The 19,409-nt window shown below is 57.4% G+C and overlaps 3 protein-coding genes across 9 annotated transcripts in view; 1 reads left to right on the top strand and 2 right to left on the bottom strand.

Annotated features, from left to right (window-relative positions):
* Window positions 1–6,033, top strand: part of ZBTB46 (zinc finger and BTB domain containing 46) — a 53,384-nt gene extending 47,351 nt beyond the window's left edge. For all 6 annotated transcript variants that reach the window (XM_082292925.1, XM_082292926.1, XM_082292921.1 and 3 more), the window contains one exon: window positions 1,180–6,033. In XM_082292925.1, coding sequence (XP_082149051.1) covers window positions 1,180–1,566 — 387 coding nt within the window. In that variant the 3' untranslated portion in view covers window positions 1,567–6,033. The remainder of the gene's footprint in view (window positions 1–1,179) is intronic.
* A 1,035-nt stretch (window positions 6,034–7,068) lies between these two features.
* SLC2A4RG (SLC2A4 regulator) lies at window positions 7,069–11,081 on the bottom strand (the record flags this gene model as incomplete). Of its 2 annotated transcripts, none has more annotated exons than XM_082292959.1 (8): window positions 7,069–7,684; window positions 7,769–7,848; window positions 7,947–8,205; window positions 8,312–8,412; window positions 8,782–9,029; window positions 9,106–9,215; window positions 9,932–10,083; window positions 10,980–11,081. In XM_082292959.1, 8 exons carry the CDS (start codon window positions 11,079–11,081, stop codon window positions 7,573–7,575), a joined length of 1,164 nt encoding a protein of 387 aa, XP_082149085.1. In that variant the 3' UTR covers window positions 7,069–7,572. The 2 variants fall into 2 exon arrangements, with proteins under 2 accessions (XP_082149085.1, XP_082149086.1); XM_082292960.1 differs by having other exon boundaries at window positions 8,782–9,026.
* A 4,998-nt stretch (window positions 11,082–16,079) lies between these two features.
* Window positions 16,080–18,113, bottom strand: LIME1 (Lck interacting transmembrane adaptor 1; the record flags this gene model as incomplete). Its single annotated transcript, XM_082293090.1, has 5 exons — window positions 16,080–16,466; window positions 16,689–17,101; window positions 17,270–17,357; window positions 17,446–17,494; window positions 17,998–18,113. 5 exons carry the CDS (start codon window positions 18,111–18,113, stop codon window positions 16,080–16,082), a joined length of 1,053 nt encoding a protein of 350 aa, XP_082149216.1.
* Between the last annotated feature and the right edge of the window lie 1,296 nt (window positions 18,114–19,409).

Raw genomic sequence — 19,409 nt, 5'->3', positions numbered from 1 at the left:
TGGACTGCTCAGAACAACCCCAAACCACGGGCACTGGATCCTTGTGTGCTTCTACACCACTTCCTGAAGTCTCTCCTGAGGATCAGTGGCAGACACCAGGCATCGAGTGCCTGTGCTGTCCCCGTGTGGTGTTAACATATAAAAGAATAAAGAAAAAAAATAGAAAAGAAAAATACACATTTGTAGTAAGTACTGGGCAGCCCTGAAGCAGTCAGGCAGTTGGACTAGAAGATTGTCATGGGTCTCTTCCAACTGAACTGTTCTACATATTAATAAAATTAATATGTATTTTACATGTAGTTATATATGTGTAAGTGAAAGTACCTGGTGAGGCTCCTTGTGGTGGAGTTTGAGAATTCTCACTGCTCTGGTTTCCTTTGCCTGAGGAACAGCTGAGTGGTTTGACAAGCTCCTTGCCTTCCATGCAGGGCAAAAGTGGCCAGGGACAGATTTCACCCTTTATCAGGTGTTTTGTGCTTCTCAAAGTATGTAATTTTGCTCATTGAATAATGCAGTTTGACTCTGGAAGTGAATTCTTCTATCCTGCAGAGCATTTTCCTTGCTTCCTGTACTGGCTACATAGTCTGTGATAGGTCCACATGCCCAGGATTCTTGCAGATTGAGTTATGGAGGAGAAACATTTGTGTCAAACCAAAGTAGTCAGAAATAAGGTGAGAAGTGCAGTCAGATGCATTTTTTGGGAGATACAGGAGGCATTACCAGTGCTCCTGTTCTTTGGTTCTGGACAGCAGTGGGATCAGGAGGGAGACCACTGTATCACCATGATTAACACTGGTTTGATTGGGCTTGTTCTTCTCTGGTCTGCACAGAACTGGTACTTGTGGATTGCTTTTTTTTTCTTTCTAACATTTTCCTCTTGGTGGTGGGTGTGATACAACTGTTGCACCCCAGAAAAACAGAAAGAAAAGGAAAGAGAAAAAATTGCAATGAAATTTCCTCTCGGAATGATGAGTGTGATGATGAACAGGCAATCCCAAAGGATTTTCCATTGTGTGTCATACTTGCTGGCTCGAATTAATCATGGTTGGGTTTGAGTTCATGGTGGAAGCCAGTTGTGATCTCAGGTTGCAGTTGTGGATTTGCCTTTGCGAGAACATGGGAACAGCTCTCATTCCATCTCCGCTGGCATTCACCTCTGTGATCTTTCTTCTTTTCCAGGTCCACAGCAAAGATAAAAAATATGTCTGCAAGGTTTGCAACCGCGTGTTCATGTCGGCAGCCAGCGTGGGGATCAAGCACGGCTCCCGCCGCCACGGCGTCTGTGCCGACTGCTCCGGCCGCGGCATTGCCGGGCACCTGGACCACAACGGGGGAGAAGGGTCCCCAGACGAGTGTTATCCCGGGGAAGGGCAGTACATGGAAGACCCAGATGACATCAAAGTGGAAGGAGACGAGGAGATGGGAGACGAGGACGACATCAAGTGGAAGGATGATGTGGGGATGTCACAGGATGATGTGATTTTAGATGATGACAAAGATGTCGACTCCCCACAAGAGCAGGACAACTCTGGGGAGAACGACAAGGATTTTACCTGGATTTCTTAGGGATTTTTTTTTTGTTTGGTTTTTTTTTTTGTTTCGCTCTGTTGTTTGTAGGGGGAGGGAGGGTGGGGAGGAAGGAGTATGTTGGAAAAACTAAGTAGCCTTGTTGTTGTCCATGTGTGCAAAATAACTCTTGTGTTTTCTAAACAAGTCCTTCTCTGTTCCTCTCAGACACTGTCTTAGCAGTGTCGCTTCCAGCGGCACAACTGACTTCGCCTTCCCCCTTTTTCCTTTCCCTTTTCCCCCTGCGACTCCCTGCCCACGGCCACCCCTCCGGCCAAGCCAGCCAGAGGGAGGTGGAGTCTCTGCAGGTGTGGGGAGGCTGGTGAAGCATGAATCCTCCTCCCCTTCCCACTCCGAACTGAGCACCAGGGAGGTCTTTGTGTCCAAAGCAGGTTGGTTGGTTGGGGTTTTTTTTAACACCTTGTCTGTGCTAAAATCCCAGCAGCAGTGGAATTCCAAGCTAAGGTTGTGAAAGCAGATGGATGGATGTGTTGGAGGGCTTCCCCTGATGATACAGGCCTTTTGCAAAGTTATTTAAAGAGTTCTAATTTTTTTTTATGGAGCCAAATAGATCAAAAGGCAAGTCAGATTAACAGCCTTACGAGTACTTCTCTCGGATTCTTAGCTTCCAAAAGAATCACCATCACAGACAGATTGTGACTTTTCTTGGACCTACTGGCATCTTACCCACATCCTGTCTTCCAGCTTTGGTCGTTCACAGGCACCAAAACGCGTGTGGTGCTTCTGGAAGCCCCTTTTACTCTAGAGGGCACAGGTAGTTCTGTACCTGTCACTCTTCTCCACAAATATCTTCACTTTTCTCCCTTTGCTCCGCTGCCTTTTTCACAAATATATGCAAACTGTAGCAAAACTGGGGCATTCGGCGAAGTGCAGGATGAGCTGGGAAAGGCAAGAAGCCCGAGGTGAGGAGATCCCAGCAGGGTGGAATCTTGCTGCTCCCATCCCATGGACTTTGGTGGGGCCAGGATTTCACCTGGGTACCTTGTTCTTCCTTGCCAATTTCAACACTCTCACTGATCACTGGTAGGTCTAACACCTACTTTATTTACGACAAAAACTTTCAGATTTAGCTGCACTGGTTCTGTGTAAATTTTCGAATAAACCATTTTTTCTTTAAATAAGAACCAGATTTCTCTCCCAGCATCTCCTCAGACTCTGTGGGGCTGCACTAGGTAGTTGAGTTCTCCCTGTTCATATCGGCCACCGTTGCCTTCTTCCAGCTACACCTAAATAACAACAGCAACAGCGTGTGTTGGAATTGTCTTGTTCCTGAGAAACAGCTTGTTCTACCTTCACCTCTTTGCTTCTGGTGCTTTTTTAAATTAAAAAAAAAAAAAAAAAATGCTGAAGACCTCACTCCTTCCTTGCCATCGAGCAGTTTTCTACAACGTCTGTGACTGTGGTACCTTGAAACCTGCCACGAAAGACAACCCATTACCAGAAGCCAAATGACTTAAGGTGCTATTTTCCTTCCTGCAGGCCTGGTGGTCCATGAGGAAAAGCGTGGTTCCACCCAGCAAAGGAGTTAAAAGTATATTGTACAATAAACCCCCATAAAGCAAATAATCTGAAAGGATTTAAGCCACTTGGTGCCGGGATTTCGTGGAGTGCAGTGGGAGCCTCAATCCTGGCACCTGCAGGAGCTGGATCTCTCTTCGTTCCCCCGTTCCAGTTGCGTCCTGGGTTTATGGTGTTCATTCCCTTTCTTTGCTCCTCAGTTCCTTGCAGACATTCACCCCCTTCTCTCTGCATCCATCATCCCAGCTCACCATTGCTTCCCCTGGGAGCCTCCAGGCTCCTGCCCCATCGGTTTGGGGGTGCTCAGTGCTGTGGGAACGCAGGTCTTCCTAAAATCCTCTGTGTGGCTCAGTGGGGCCACACCAGCACTGCTGCCACCCCTTGGAGGAGTGAGGGGGACTTGTTGCTTTAGGCAGTGAGCACGGATAACCCCTTCCTTAAATATACGAGGAGCAGAGCGGATCATGCAGGATCATTTTTCTTGGAAAAATCTCATTTTGCATTTTAGCTTCTTTTCCTTCTCCTCCCCTACTTAAAAAGCTTTAAAAACCCACGCAGTATGTCACAATTGGACCTTTATGTACTCTTTTCCAGTGGTTTTGGGGGGTCCCAGAGTGAGGAGGCTGTTCCCTTACCCCAATTTTGGCTCCCCCAGAGTGTGGGCTCTGTATTTGTTGTCATTTACCCTGTAAATATGGAGGGGGTGGGGGTGCCTGAGGTCCTGAACGTGCAGCCTCACCTGTTGCGTGTAGACAAATACATACAGTACATAAAGATTTATCTGTAGCTTTGCTTTTTATATGTAAAAATCTATTTAAAAGAGAATTTTAAAACCCAAACAGCTCAAACCCCTGGGTTTGTGTGACATTCCAATGGCCCATCCCCTCCGATGCTGGTGTGTGCATCCACCTTCTGAGGAGGACTGGCTGTGGGCCAAGCCCTCCTCTTCCTCCGTGCCCTTGGGTAACTCAATTTTGTCATCAGAGTTACGGAGTGCTGAGCTTTCTTCACAATTCCCTTGGAAATATTCTATTCTTTTCTTTCCTTATATTTAAGGGTGAGCAGAGAGCCAGGCAGTGCTCAGGAGCGTTTCCTAATTGTGCCACTTTTGAGGCTCCTTTGAGCTGAGGATGCAAAAAATAAAGCAAAAGCAAAAAAAGGAGAGAAAAATGGCGAATCCACATAAAAACTTTTTCATGTTATAACCTCGCACGTGCTTCTGTCCCACTAACACACACCATTTACCAAATAAAACCCTTCTAACACCTGATGTCTATTGAAGTGCTTTGTTCTGATGGAGGTGTGCAGAGTTGGAAGTGCAGGGATTCATCTTTAACCTTCTATGCTCCGACTTGGGTTTGAAAAAAAGGAATTTGGGTGCATTTTTTATGCTGAAACTTTATAAACTTCCTCAGTTGCTCCAGGTGATCGCATCCCTCCAGCTTCTCTCCGGGGTCTCTCGGATCTACTGCCTATGCAAACTTCTGCTCTTGGAGATTTAAACAAAACCCCACTAATTCTGCCTGTTCTGCATCTTGTCTTTGTATTTCCCTTCAGGGCTTTGTATACTTCACTGAGGTTCCCTTTTTTTAATTTTTTCTAAATATATATATATGTGTGTGTAAATATATACAGACTTCGTTCCAAAACAATTAACTCCCTTAGAGGTAAAACATGGATATACTCTGTCTCGAGAACTTGCAACTCATTTTTTTAAAGCATTTGTACATGTAAATGTTCCTCCTCGAATTCCTTGATTACCCTCATTTTTTATTTTAAATCTGAGTGCCAGGAGTAGAGAGCGTTTTGGCCACGGTGCAGAACGGGGCAGAGGGCATCGTCCTGTCAATGACCTCTGGAAAACATCCCAGGGATCCGTGGACATGGAGAGCATCTTAAAGGATGGAGACAAACGAGGTCCTTGTGTTGATTTGGGATTTGCAAAAATGTTATTAAAATCATGAACTCCCCAGTTTTGTGGGTTTTAAGGTCACCCCAAAGCCTCACAGCTGTAGAGCAGCTTTGCGGGGAGGAAGAGGGGACTCACCTAATGAAGGTTTGCCAAGTGATTGTCCTTTCCTTTTTTTTTTCTTTAATCAAAAATCAGGTTTTTGGACAACAAAACGAGTATTTTTTTGTCCAGAAGGAAACCCACTCCAGTGTTACTTCCCCTTTTGTTTCCTCTCCCCACTCCTGCCTTTAAACACTCCACTTCCCTGAAAGCAAAGCTATGGCTGTGGGGTGGGTGGGTGTGTTTTGGGACTGACCCCAAGCACCCTCCCCTCAAAGCTCCCCCTTTTGCACATCACCCTCGAGGAAAGAAACTCCATGAAAACAATGCAAAAACTGGAATTTTTTGCAATATTCTGAAAGATAATCTGATTTTCGCTCATTCTGTGACACGTGCGACTCCTACGAAAGCCATAATTAATGGTTCCTTGATTTTGTAGATCCTGAATTGTGTTTTGAATTTCAGCCTTTTTTTCTTTTTAGTCCCCCTAGTCAGAGTGCTGTGTGTATGCTTTCATATATATTTATTTTTCAACGTGCTTTAAACCTGTCTACAAAAATAAAGCTGAACAAACACAAAAAGGACGGTGTTTGAAGATTGTCGATTTTTTTTTTTTTTTTGCTGGGAATATTCTATATTATACTGACTTTATATTAATTATTATAAACCTGTGTTTGTATTGAAGATGTGTTTAATATTTTGGGGAGGTTGAGGAGATTTCATAACCAGAAGTCAGTGGGAGAACATGCTGTGTTGTACTGATTTTCTGTCGATGTAGTTCAGGTAAATCTGATTTTATTTTCTAGTTGCTGCCCAGTTCCTCGCCTGCCGGGGGCTGCCCCTCGGATAGAACTTTTGTGATGGGATTTAGCTTAGACATACCTGCAAAAATCAATCAGTTTCAATAAATTGGGAAATTGCTGCTACAATTTTGTCTGCTTTTTCTTTTTTATTTGATACGTAATTATTATTTTCTTCCTTGCCCTCTGTGGAAGGATGGGGTGACATGGAGGATCCAGCTGCAGGGTCCTGCACCCCACCTTTGCTCCTGGATGCTGGAATGGGGGGTCCCCAATCCTCAAAATCCCCCTTCCCCCAGCAGAAAGCCCTGCTCACCCTCAGGCTGGGGGTGCTGCGTCCTCCCCCTTCCCCCTCCCAAACAGGCACCTGTTGCTCGTTCCCTCCCTCCCTGCTGCCTGTTGGTGGCAATTTCCTTATTTTTTGGTCTTTATCTGAACTTTAAGTAACTCCTGGGAGGATGCACAGGGTGATGCCATCCCTGGGGGATGTGGGATGCAGGAGGAGCGTGACAGCAGTGGGTTTGGGGGTGCCAAGGGTGCCCACCCTGCCTCTCTTAACAGTAACTAAAGAACAGGAATCATTAAAAAAAAAATCCAAATATTTATTTTTTTTTCTTTTGGATCTGACACATCACATCCTGGGAGGGGACAAGTGGGGGCACAGCACCAGCCTGACCCATGGGGCGATAGCAGTGTCCAACCCCCTGCAAGGGGGGACCCTGCAATGGGGGGAGGGGATCCCTGATGCAAAGGGAACCTTCCCACAGGGCAGGAGGGTGGAAGGGCCACCACCCTTCCCTGTCCCCTCCTTGGATGGGGAGAGGAGCAGGGTGGCATGACCTGGCCAAACCCAAGCTGCTGCCTGGGCTGGAGAGTGACAGGATGAGAGGGAAGAAAGGGTTTAGAGGGGGGAAAGGGGTTTTTTTTGGGTAAAAAGGGGGTTTAAAGTGAATTAAACCCCTTAAAACCCACCCAGGGCTGGAGACACCCCGCTGCCGCAGCGCCGCGGCCCGCGCGCTCTTGTGCTGTGGGAGGGAGTAGGTAAAAATATGAATTTTCATATATTTTATTTAAAAAATAAAAACCACACGAAGGAGAAAAAAAAAAAGTAAAGGAAAACAAAAAGACCCCTCTTTGTGCAGTTTGGCTTAGTGCAAATGGGCGCATTCCTGCAGGCACTTCCCGGGGCATTGCCCCGGTGGGGGCTCCCCGAAACGAGAGAGACAAATGACATTACAAAGAGTAAAAACCCCCCTGGGGGGGGTGAGGGGGGGCAGGCACCCACCTCTGCCCTGGGCACTGGGGCTGCCCCCCGGGAGCAGGCGAGGGGCAGGAACAGACACCCCCTTTTCCGAGCCCCCGCCGGCCACAGGCACAGCTTATTTGAGCCATGGGGGCATCCCCAAACCAGAGTGGGGAGGGGGCTGGGAGCAGCCGGACGCCCCCCGCCAGCCCCTGCCGGCAAGGAGCAGGGTTGGATTTAGCTTATTTTCAAAGGGAAGAAAAGGCAGGGGGGACAAGCTCCGTGGCGGGGGGGCTGTGTGTGTGCATAAAGCTTTTGAGGGGGCCGTTCCCTGAGTCCGGGGGCGCGGCCAGGGGGGCGCGAAGGCACCTCGAGTGCAAAATGTGCAAGAAGGAGGGAGCGGCGGGGCTCCGTCAGTCGAGGAAGCGCTGGCAGGCCTTCTTCCAGCGGCACGCCGTGCACCACATCTCCCGGTGCTCCATGCCGTACACCTTGCGGCACTTCTTGGCCTCCCCCCGCGGCCGCCTGCAGGCAGAGGGGACAAGTCACGACAGGGGGGACACACGCAGGGGAGAGGGGACAGGGTGGGGTGCGACGGCAATGGCTCACCTGGGCACGGCCGGTGGCTTGGGCGGTGGTGGGGTGGGGACAGTGGGGGACACCGGTGGCCGCGGAGGGGTCCGGCAGCCCTGGAGAGAGAGGACACAGCTCCTGTCAGACAAGGCGATGAGGGAGTGCAGCAGCCCCACCTCCATCCCTGTCCCTGCTCCATCCCTGTGCCCCTCACCTGGTACGCGTGGTCTGTGTGGACGTGGCAGCGGCCAGGGGGGGCCGGGGGGCTGCAGGGGGAGGCCAGGGCTAGGTCGAGGATCGGCAGCGCTGGTGGCGGAGGAGCCTCGGGGCCGGGAAAGGCAGGAGGCACCGAGGAGGTGGGAGAGACCGGCGTGAGGCTGGAGAGCCCGTCTGTCAGCGCATCCACGTCCACGTCCAGCTCCGTGTAGTAGAAATCCTCCTCGCCATCGCTCTGCTCCAGGTCGGCTTTCCGGCTGCAGGAAGAGCAAAGGCTGGCTGGGACACTCTCCCCCAGCATGGCAGGACCCTGCAAGGGGTACCAGGGGGTCTGGGGGTGTCCAGGGGACCCCATGTGCTTACCCAAGGTGCACAGTTCGGATGTGCTTCTGCATCCCTGAGGAGCTGCTGAGGACTTTGCCACAGCTCTTCCACAAGCACTTGAACATCACCTTGGTGGAGTTCTGCAGGAGAGAGGAGTCAGGCTGGCAGCTCCATCCCCATCATCCTCCTCATTCCCAACCTCATCTCCAGCCCCACTCTCATCCCAGCCCCAATATCATCCTCACTGTCATCCCCAACCTTACCCCCATCATCATCCATATCCCCAAACTCATCCCAACCTTCATCCCTATCTCCAATCCCATCTTCTTCATTCGCACCCCAAATGTCATCCTCCTCATCCCCATCCTCACTATCCCCATTCCCCAACTCATTCATGTACCCAACCTCATCCCAACTGTCATCCCTCATCCTTAACCTCATCCTCCTCTTCATCCCCATCCTTACTATTCCCAACTTCACCCCCATCATCATCCCCAGCTTCATCCCACCTTCCTCTTCCGTGGGGTGGGCTCTCCAAAGACAAAGTGGGTGCCGTCGGGCTCATCAGGGCCATCATCTGGCAGTGGGCCAGGCAGGAAGGTGCTGGGGACGTGGCTGGAGAGGGGGGGTGAGGGGGTGGAGGGGGTGGATCGGTCGCTGGAGGGGTCCCAGCTCCAGTCCCCGCTGGTGTTGCTGCTGCTGCTGCAGCTGGAGGACATGGTGGGAGCCTCCTTCCAGACCTCGCTGCCAGGCTCTGCTGAGGAGAAGAGGAAGGTCAGGTCCTGCCTTGGGACACGTGTCCAGGGATGGGGGGGACAGGGACATGCTCTTACCTGGGGCATGAGTGGCCGGTGGGTGCGAAAGCACCAGCGGGCTGGCAGAGAGGCTGGTGAGCACGGCGGCTGCCATCACCTCATCGATGCCTGCCTTGCCCGAGAGCTTCCTGCCAGCAAGAGCAGAAGGGACTGTGTCAGGATGGATGGGCCCCCTGGGACCCTCTATCGCTGTCCCTCCCCCCTTGAGGTGTTGGGACCTCCCACCCACAGTGGCCTGCACCCACCCCACGGTGGTTTGTGTGGGGGCACACGAATGGCACAGAGTCTCAGTGGCCCTACCATGCTGGGGGCATCACCAGGTGGAAAGGCATCCACAGGTGTCCCACACTCTGCAGCACCCTGAGATACTGCTGACCCCTCCAGGGATCACCCCAGCAACTGGCTGGAATTCTCCTGGGCATGGCACAGGCAGAGGTGCAGGCAGGCTGCCAAAATGCCACTGCCTGTGCCATGCCAGGGACAACCCTCCATGCCCGTGGGCAGCACCGTGCCAGAGGGTACTGGCACATGCATTCTGCCCAGGGACATGGGGATGGCTTGCCTGGGGCCAAACAGTTCCTTGAGGTGGAAAAAAACCTATAAATATTTTAGATTAAAAAAAAAAAGGCAAGAGGTCAAGAGCACCCAAAATCATTTTGCAAACAGATAATGTGGTGATGCTCCCAGCTGGGAGTCCCTGGAGCTGCCACAGCGGGACAGCTGCTCACTGCCGGGGATCCCGGCGTGGCCAACAGCGGCCAAAGTCCTCCTGCAGAAAAAACCCCTGGCTCCCGCAGTGAAGCCAGTGCCGGTGGGAGGGTGGTGGCCGTGCCGGTGTCCCTACCTGTGCCGGGGCACGGGGATGCACTGCACAGCCGAGTGCAGCGCCAGGCACCGCTCCAGCCCCGCGTCCAGCACCCGCAGCATGGCCTCCTGGCTGGCCGGGTCCCGGCGCGACGGCGGCTCTCCCAGCCAGCCCTCGGATCCCAGCGGAGCCTACGGGAGAGACGGCAGCGGGCAGCAGGGATCCCCGAGCAGTGGATACTGCAGGGATCCCCCTGACCTCGGTGGGATGGGAAGGTGGGTTTGGGGAGCTGGATCAGCGCCTCCAGGCAGGGCTGTGGTGGGACCCTGCCAGCCGCTCAGTGGGTCCCCCTGGGGTAAATCCCAAGTGGATCCCACCAGGCCGCAGTGGGATCCAGCCAGGAGTTCCTTAGCACTCTCCAGATCCCCCTGTGATGCTGCTCCCAGCAATCGCCCACTGGCTGAGCATCAGTAGGGATCCAGCAGGGATCTCCACAGAGCCAGGAGACGACCGACCTGACAACGCAGCTCTAAAGTGGCAGCACCCACATTCCGGTATAGATCCACACCTTAGGAATCCATATCCCAAGTTTATCCCGCTCTGAGCGGATCACCCGGGATCCAGCGGGTATCCCCAGAGCTGGGAGCACACTTGTGCCTGCCAGGCCAACCCCAGACACCGGCACCCGCTGCCCACGCTCCGGCACCAAGTGGATCTCACTCCAGGCAGATCCCACGTGATCCAACACCAAGTCGATCCCGCCGCAAGCGGATCCCGCTCCAAGCGGATCCTAGCTGATCTCCCTGGGGCGGGGCTGGGTGGATCCCGGCGGCGGGAGATCCCTGGAAGATCGCAAAGGGCTGCGATCCAGGAGAGACGATCCCCCCGGGGGTGCGGGTGATGTGACCCACGACCACCCCCCGCGCCCCGCCGCCATACCCCCCCCCTTCCCGCCCCCCAAAGTTTATCCCATCGCGGCGCCATTTTACCAGCGGGGAAAGTTTCGGGCGGGCCGCTGTCAGCTGTCACCGCCCCCCCGCCGCCTCCCCCGGATCCCACCCCGGTCTCCGCCGCCGCCCCCCGGTACCTTGGCGGCGGCGGCGCGGGCGGCGGGCGGCGCGGGCGGGGGCGGCGGGCGGCGGCGGCGGCGGGCGGGCATTAGGACCGCGGGCGGGCGCGGGGGGTCCATGCGCGGAGCGGCCGCGGCCCGGCGGAGGGGGGAGCGCGCTCCGCCGCGCGCGGCCCCGGTGTCGGCGCCGGCCGGGCCGCGCCCCCCGAGCGCCGCGCCATTGGCCGGGCCGCGCGGGCTGGAACGCCGCCGCCGCCTTCCGCGCCTCTGATTGGCTGCGGCGCGCTGCCACTTCGCCGCCGGCGGCCACGCCCCCGCCCTCGCGAGGCCGCCACGCCCCCCCCGGCCGCGCCACGCCCCCGCCGGCAGCGGCCATCTTCGCGTGCCCCGCCCTCCCGCCGCGCGCGCTGCCCGCGGGACCCCCCCCCAAAAAAAACCAGCCCCCCAAAGCCTCACCCCACTCCCACCAGGCCGCCCGTGTCACCCCCGTCACCGCTGAGTGCTCCCCGGCACCCTTGGGGCCACCGTGAAGTCACCTCCCCTTTTCCCGCCAAACTCGCGGGGCTCCCCAAAAGTTGTAGAAGACCCCCGAAAGTTCCGATTTTGTTGTTACGGCGCGGGATTATGGGCGCCCCCTCCCCCCAAGAAACGTGGGGATCCCGCCACCGCGGAGCATCCCGCGGAACGCCCGACGGCTCCTGCGGACTTACTGGGGTGAAATTTGCAGCGTTAAAATTTGGGGGATTCGCGCAAAAATGACATGACCGGCCGAATTATAGGGACGCCGACAAGTTACAGGAGTTCTTCAGACGTTGCAGAGCTCCTCACGAAGTTATACTCTCCAAAATTTACAGGGTACCCCCAAAGTTCTCTCCGAAGTTTTATACCCCCTGGAACTTGCCTGTAGGGTTCCCCCATCAGCTCTAGGGCTCCCCCAAAAGTTACAGTGACCTTCTGCTAGAAAGGGGGTGTGGTCTGGATTTTTGGGGTGTGTGCGCCGTTCCCAGCAGGAAAGAAGTCCCTAATTCCACACGGATTCAGCCAGTCCTGCCCACCACGGGGAATCACTGCTAAAACCCACACAGAATGGCAGGGCTGGGTGTGGGTGGGGTGCCCGGGCTGCCAGGGGTACAGGAGGTACTTGGGGTACCGAGGTGCATGGGGGGTACACGGGGTGCATGAGCTCCACGGGGTGCATGGGGTACGCTGGGCATGTGGGATGCGTGGAATGGCCTGGACACATGGAATGCTTGGAGTGCGTGGGGTCCATGGAATTCTGGGGTGCCCTGGGGTGCCCTGGGTATGTGGGGTAGCAGGGGGTACCTGTAGTGCAAGGGGGTACGTGGAGTCCATGCGGTGCATGGGGTTTTGGGGTGCGTGGGGTGCTTGGGGAGCTCAGGCTGGCGCCCATCTGCCTTCTGCTCCTCACCTGCCCCAAAACCCGCGGGGCCCCGAGCGCTGGGCGGCGGCCACGGGCCACCGGGTCCTGCTGCTGCTGGATTGACCAACCCGCAGCCTGAAGGCCGGGACAGAGTCCGTGCGGCTGTCCCAGATGGTGGCCCCCGTCTGTCCCCCCCCCTCCTGTCTCCCCTGCCTGTCCCTCAGCAGCCCTGGGCTGGCTGACACGGCTGATTCCCGTGGCTCGGGGGCTGTGGGGTTGCTGGGGCGGCATCCCGCGGATCCCCTGCCTGGGGAGGGGATGTTCCCAGCTTGGCTCCTGGGGTGCTTGGCCACCCCGTGTTCCCTGCTGTGGTGCAGGGGGGCTGGAGGTGCCGCTTCCACCCTGCGCCATGCCCTGGTGCTTTCGTAAGAGTGAAAAAAGCAGCACACCAGGAAAGCCCCCACGAACCCGGCCAAGCGCCCGGTGTCGCCCCGGGACGGCCGCCCGCGGGGTCCCCCTGCACGCCACAGGAACTGGGGACCAGCCGGGTGAAGGGCAGTGTCCCCCGGGAACCGGGACACCCGCGGGGCCCCACACCTGCCCGGGGAGCACAGGAGGAGGAGCAGAGCCGGAGCAGCCTTTATTCCCCATCCTGTCCCGTCCCTGGGGGACCGGATCCCGCTGCCCCCGTTAGCGCAGCCCTGGAGGAGCCTATGGGGCCCGGGGGAGGCTCCGCGGCCGTCCCCGCTCTGGTTTAATGGTTAACGGCGGCCGAAGCGCGGAGTTGAAGGCTCCGGCAGCTCCGTTCGGTGTTGTGCAACTCCACGAGTATCGCCCGCCCTTGCACAGGGTGCCGCCAGCCCGACCCCCGGCCCGGGCAGGAGGGTGCGGCAGGGTGGCATCCCAAGTTAAAATCGTGGTCATAGCACCTTCTGAGCTGGAAGGGACATGCAAGGATCATTTAGTCCTACTCCTGACCCTGCACAGGGCTCCCCCAAGAATCACCATCCCTGGGAGATCCCCCCGTGGTACCTGGATTCCCTTGCCAGGGGCGGGTTGGCTGCGGACTGGGCTGTGATGCCTCTCGCCCAGGAGGTCCTGCAGAGAGACCCGGGGCCGTGCCCGCACTGCCCATGTCCCCTGGCTGCCTGCTGGGGGTGCAGAGCTGCCGGGGGACGGGGCCACACGGGTGTGAGCTTCAAGGATGTGGGGCTGGGCGGGGTGCGGAGCTGTTCAGGTGCGGGGCTGGTTTGGCTGGAGAGCCCTGTGCTGCCGTACAGCCACAGAGCTGCTCGGGCTGCGGAGCTGTACGGGCTGCAGGGACATAGGGGGTGCGGGTCCTTATAGTACAGAGCCCCGTACAGCGCCATGCACTGTGTGACACGGTGCAAGCGTCGCACCGTGCAGGTGTCACACCGTGCACCGTGTAATGCGCCTTGCAGCACCGGGCTACATCCTACAGCGTGCGGGACTATGCGATGTGCAACCCGTTCAGCCTCTTGCGGCGCTCGCTGGGCTCCTGCTCGCTCCCTCTTGTGGGAACGGCACCGTCCAGCACCGTCCCTCGCAGCGTGACGAAGAGCCCCGCACACGTCTGTCCCCGCGGCTGAGGCGGGGTACTCCCAGCCCTACCGTCTCCCCTCGCTCTGACCCCAACCCCGACCTTCCCGACCACAGCCCGAGACTCCCAAGTCATGTTTTGGGATGGATCCTTCATTCACCACCCAGATTTCGAGCCTGCAACCGGGGTTCCAGAGACATTTTCCATCACCGTGAGGACTGCGCAGTTTTTCTCTTATTTGAGTCCGGCTCTCCCACGTCCCACAGGGATTATGGGCAAGCAGGCAGCCCTGCACGGCCTCTGCTGCTACTGGGGTAAATTGGAGACCAAATTTGGCCACCTCCGCTCTGCCACAGTAGGAGCTTTCCGTTCCCTGGTGCCATTCCAAGCCTGCCTTCCCCCAGGGAGGTGGCGCAGTGGTACCCACATCCCAGCCCACGGGCAGCGCAGCGACCGGAGTGAAGCCACACTGATCCCACACGGAAGTGATGCTCGTGTGGCTGACAACACAGCCCAAAACAGCTCCCAGGGGGTTCAGGTGGTGTAGGAGGGAGCCAGCCATGTGGGGTGGGATGATGGAGAAGGGGAACAGGGGAAGGGTGCGGCCGGGGGCAGCGCGGGGGGAGCCCACGCGTCGTTCTGGTGCCACCGGCAGAAGGAAGAGCGCGGTAGCACCGGCACCAGCCGTGTTCTATCAGCGCCCTTATCTCGCAGGGGGATGGGAGCTCTCGAGGGCGGCTGTGGTTTGGCGTCGAGCACGGAGCTGACGACGCCTGGGGTGCCTCCAGCTCTAACGCCTTGAGCGGGGTTTGCTGAGCGCCGCGTTTTCGGTTTTAATCTCTTCACCTGCCGCGGTGCAGGGGCAAAGCTGCTGAGGGAAGGCATGTGGCTTCCTGCCACACAGCCTGGCACAGCACGGCACGACACAGGGGCTGCAGGTTCCACCTGGCTTCAGCGAGCACCGGGCCATCGTGCCACGAGGTCAGGCAGCCGCTGGCCGGCTGGTGGCCATGTGACCAGAGCCACCGTCGTTGCCTCACCAGGGCGTCCCTTGGGGCGGGGATGTGCAACTCCCCACGGGGAGAAGAGGAGTGAAGTTTAAGCCCTGGGGTCTGCGAGTCGGGGTACAGATCCAGCTCACCCAAGCTTTTTTGGCACATGGAGGCCACAGGACCCAGGGGAGTGAGTAATGGCGAGGTGAGCATGAAGCAAGTGCTGGGCAAGCACGCCCTGGCTTCTACCCCAGCCCTGTGCAAAGCTCTGCTCTGGCACAGATCCACGCAGCAGCTCTCGGTGGCTGTGTGTCCCCATTTCAGAGGTGCCAAACCACCCATCCAGGACGGGTGCACTCACAGTCACACTGTGCTCCAAGCTGCTCTCCCAGCACCAGCTGCACCAGCAGCAGCAGCCCTCAGAACCAGGGATTTAGACTCAGTTTAAGAGTGTAAACCTTCTCTCAGCCTTTTAATGGTGTTTGGGAGAAGGCTGCCCATGGAGACATCCTTGCATGGGTCTGAAAGGGTGGGAATGGAGGATGGAGCGGAGCCCACAGCCCACAGCAGGGAAATTTCTGTGTTGTCCTTTGCAGGGTCAGGAGTTGGACTCAATGAGCTCTTGTGGGTCTTTTCCAACTCAGGATATGCTATGATTTCACGAAGGCACAGGGCTGACCCCATCTCCCCATAACAAGGGATGTTCTGTGATGGGAGCAAAGCTTCTCACGGCTTCCTGGGGGCTGGAGGGAGCCTTTGGCTCCCCCACAGTGTGAAGAGGACAGAGACTCTCAGTCATGGTAGAAACCCCCTGATGAGGGTCTGATCCTGCAGCCCAAGGCACGGGGCTGGCCACAGCCCTGTCACCCCCCCACCCCAAAACATGGTCCCCACCCTGTTCCCATCTTGGTGCCAGCACCAGCCCTGTCTCACTGGGGTCCCACACAGCACACAGCACCCCCAAAATACCCATCCTGGGATATCCCACCATCAACCTGCTGGCGCCAGCTGGGCTGGGATGGGACAAGGACACTCATAGAAAAGTAACAGAAATATATACAGAGAGTGTGTGCAGGGTTGCAGCTGCTCTGGTGGGCACAGGGCTGTTGGCACCTGTCCCCCAGCACCTGACAGTGTCCAGCCGGGTGGGACCCTGCTATGGCCCTGCCCCTGCTCCTGGGGGGCTATAGGTTGGTGATGTAAACCTCCAGCCCATTGGCCGCTGTCCGTGCAGAGGCTTTCCGGGGCTCCCCTGCCCAAATGTCCACCACACTCTCGTACAGGTTCTCGGGGACACAGGGCATCCCCAGCTTGCCCCGTTTTGCCGTCTTCTTCCAGTTAATGTCCACGGCCTCATAGTCAGGGTCGGGGCCATGGCCCTGAGCAGTCCATGCTCTGTCGTTGATGGACTCATAACAGGGGTCAGGGGGGCCTGGGGCTGCCGGGGCCCCCTCCTGCTGGAGGGGGAGCAGCCACCCGGAACCTGCCTCCTTCACGGCCCTTTGGCTCGATGCAGGGACCTGGGATTTCTTTCTGGTGGCTTTGCACACCGTTGAGTACATCTCTTCCAGCTGCAAAAGGAATTTTTTTTTAGGGTGGGAGTTTAGGGGCAATCCCTGCCCACTGCAGGGTGTCCTCATGATTTTGTCCCCCCCATCTTCTGACAGCCCCCCAGGAGGATCCTGGCAGTGGATCCTAATTTATACCTTACTCCAAACATGGGCACTACAGGGAGACATGGAAATAAATGACCCCCCAATATGTCCCATCCCTGCTGCCCCCCAGAGTCGTACCTTGGCCTGGGGGGCATTGCCTGCACCATCCCAGCAGTGCTGTGTTCCAGGGGGCCCTGGCGCAGCCCCATCCTGCACCTCCACTGACACCGTCTTCTTCACCTTATGGACACAGGCATAATCGGCTGCCCCATGCACAGCCTGTGGAGGGGACACCTGGGTGCCAGAGGGCATGGGGGACACCGGGGCATCCTCGCCCTCCACTGCCAGGCACTCATAGACAGTGTCTGGTGCTGGTTTCCGCAGCGGGGTGAAGAGCAGGTTGGAGTAGGTCTGGTCGGGGGCTGGGGAGGCGGACGGGGGCTCAGGGACGGGGATCTGGGGCAGCTCGCGGTGCAGGAGGCCGGCGCTGTGCAGGGATTCGCCTCCAGGGGCCGCGGGACAAGCGAGATCCAGGCTGGCCGGGCGCTGGACTGCGGGAGAGGAGAGGAAATCAGGGGATGCAACAGGTACCAACCCCTGTGCCAGCACGGTGCCACGTCTGTCCATGACACGATGTACTCTCTGAGCAACATGGGGACTGCAGGCAGTTGCCCAGGGCCACCAGCCCCTTGGGCTCCCCCAGCTCCACGGCCACTCACCGTTGTCTCTGACCTTCACCCGGTACAGCTCGTGCAGCTTCGTGTCCGACTTGCTGAGTGACCGCAGCTGCGTCTGGCAGAGCAGGGCCTGCCGTGGGGGAACACACACCCTCAGGCTGGGCTGAGAGCCCAGACCACCCCCCGGGGCCGATCCTGCCCCCCAAACGTCCTCTTACCTCATCCACGAGCTTCACCCCGTCCGGAGCAACCTTCTTCCTGCCCTTCCTGCAGGGAGAAGGGGGGCTGAGCCCAAGGCAGATGGCAAAGCCAAGGGTGAGGAGCAGGCGCCCCGGGTCCCCAACGTGGCACTGCCAAAACCCACATCCCTGCTCCTTCCCCAGCCCCACAGCACGGTCTGTGCTGGCTGGGGACATCACAATTGCATCCTGCAGCCTTCTGCGCTGTGCAGGGCACCACTGGCACCACCCTCGGCATTGCCCCTGGCATTGTCCGTCCCACTCACAACTCAGCCCTCTCTGGGCTGCTCCTCCGAGCTTTTGGGTGTAGGGGGTGTCCCGGGGGGCTACAACACACAGGGATGCAGGATCAGCCAAGTAGAGCTGCACTGAGGTACAGGTGGGGGTTTGGGGTGAGCAGATCCCAGCGGTCGCAGCTCAGGATGGGCTCACACAGACTCTCCACCTGCAGCTACCAAATGTCACCGAGGGGATCCCCAGGCCCATTTCAGCCCCAGGAGGGAAAGGGGAGGAGCCGTGGGCAGCACGTACCGTTTACAGGCAGCGCACAGGGCGCCCAGGTAGACCAGGCCACCGAGCAGGGCCAGGGCAGCGCCGGCCGGCAGGAGCCGGGTCCCTGCTGTCCCCTCGCCGACGGCTGCAGCCATGGGGGAGCCGCTTCCAACACCACTGCAGGGCCGAGCTCTGGGGACAGAGAACACAAGCTGGGGTTCAGCCGGGAGCTGCTGGGCTCACCACGGCACGAAATGGTGCTCAATGACCCCCAGGGCTTGAGGGACCCCTGCAGCACAATCCCCCAGCAGGGGGTCTCTCTGGATGCTCTGGACGGGGACATTTCACTGGGTGCCCCATTTTCTGGCCAGCGATTGCCCTCCCCAGGGTCACCATAACACCTCCAGTGCCCAGCCCAGTGTGGACACTCGGCAGTGGGTACTCTGCCACCACAGGAGAAAACTTCAGATTCTGGTTCCTTTTGAAAAAAACAATCCAACAAAACCAGCAGGATTCAAGCTCACAAGTTGCTACTGAAATGGTGAAAAGGAGATGGCCAGGGGCCCTGAAAATCCTCTGGAGACACCCTAAAAATGCCAGAATGCCTTCTGGGGACACGGGGACAGTACCCCAGGTTGCGGGATGGGGGTGACACTGCTCCTGAGCATAGGGGAGGCCAGAAAGGACAGGCAGGATGACTCAACTTCCTGGAAATAGGGTGAGCTTCAGCCTCTCCTTCCTCTCCCTCCTCATGCCCCGGGCTCAGCAGAATGCGTCAGGACATGCTCCTCCTGCAGCAGATTCACACAGACCCCACGTTCCCTGTGCCACCACAACCCCAGGTCTGCAGCTGCTCTCTGCTGTGACACCAGAGCAGAAAACACCCAATCTTCCCATCCCTTTCGTCTGCCTAAATCTGTGCCTTGCCCAAATCCAGCCCTTGTCCCTGTGCCTTCCTCAAGGCAAAAGCCGTCCCCTGCAAACTGCGGCAGCAGCAGAGCCAGAGCAAGAGGTGCAGAGGCAGGAGGGTGCTGGGGAGCCTGACACAAAGCACGGATGCTCCCCAGCCTGTCAGGATCACCACCTTCCCCAGGAGGCTTTTGCTGACCCCTGTGTCACCATCCCCATGCCACCATCCCTGTCCCTGCCCGGCTGCCAGTGCACTGCGAACCCAGAGCAAAAGCTGGCATCCCTTCAGCTGCACCAGCGTCAGCAGCAGCTGCGGCTCCCAGCTCTGCACAGCTCAGCTCTGTGCACCCTGCTCTACAAAAAAAGGCTGGCCTGACACCGACACCCAGGAAATGCCTGATCCGAAAGGAGATGGAGGCAGTTCCTGGAGTGAAGCACAGCTCCAAGAAGCCGCAGTAGCTGATCCAGATGGGCCCAGCAGCAGGGTCCCTGGGCACAGCTGGGCAGGACAGCTTCCACCAGCACAGATGGGGACCCAGAGA

The sequence above is a fragment of the Coloeus monedula genome (assembly GCF_965178545.1).
Source record: "Coloeus monedula genome assembly, chromosome: 17".
Taxonomy (NCBI): domain Eukaryota; kingdom Metazoa; phylum Chordata; class Aves; order Passeriformes; family Corvidae; genus Coloeus; species Coloeus monedula.
The sequence above is the reverse complement of the archived record's forward strand: the minus strand, read 5'-3'. Positions and strand labels throughout refer to the sequence as shown.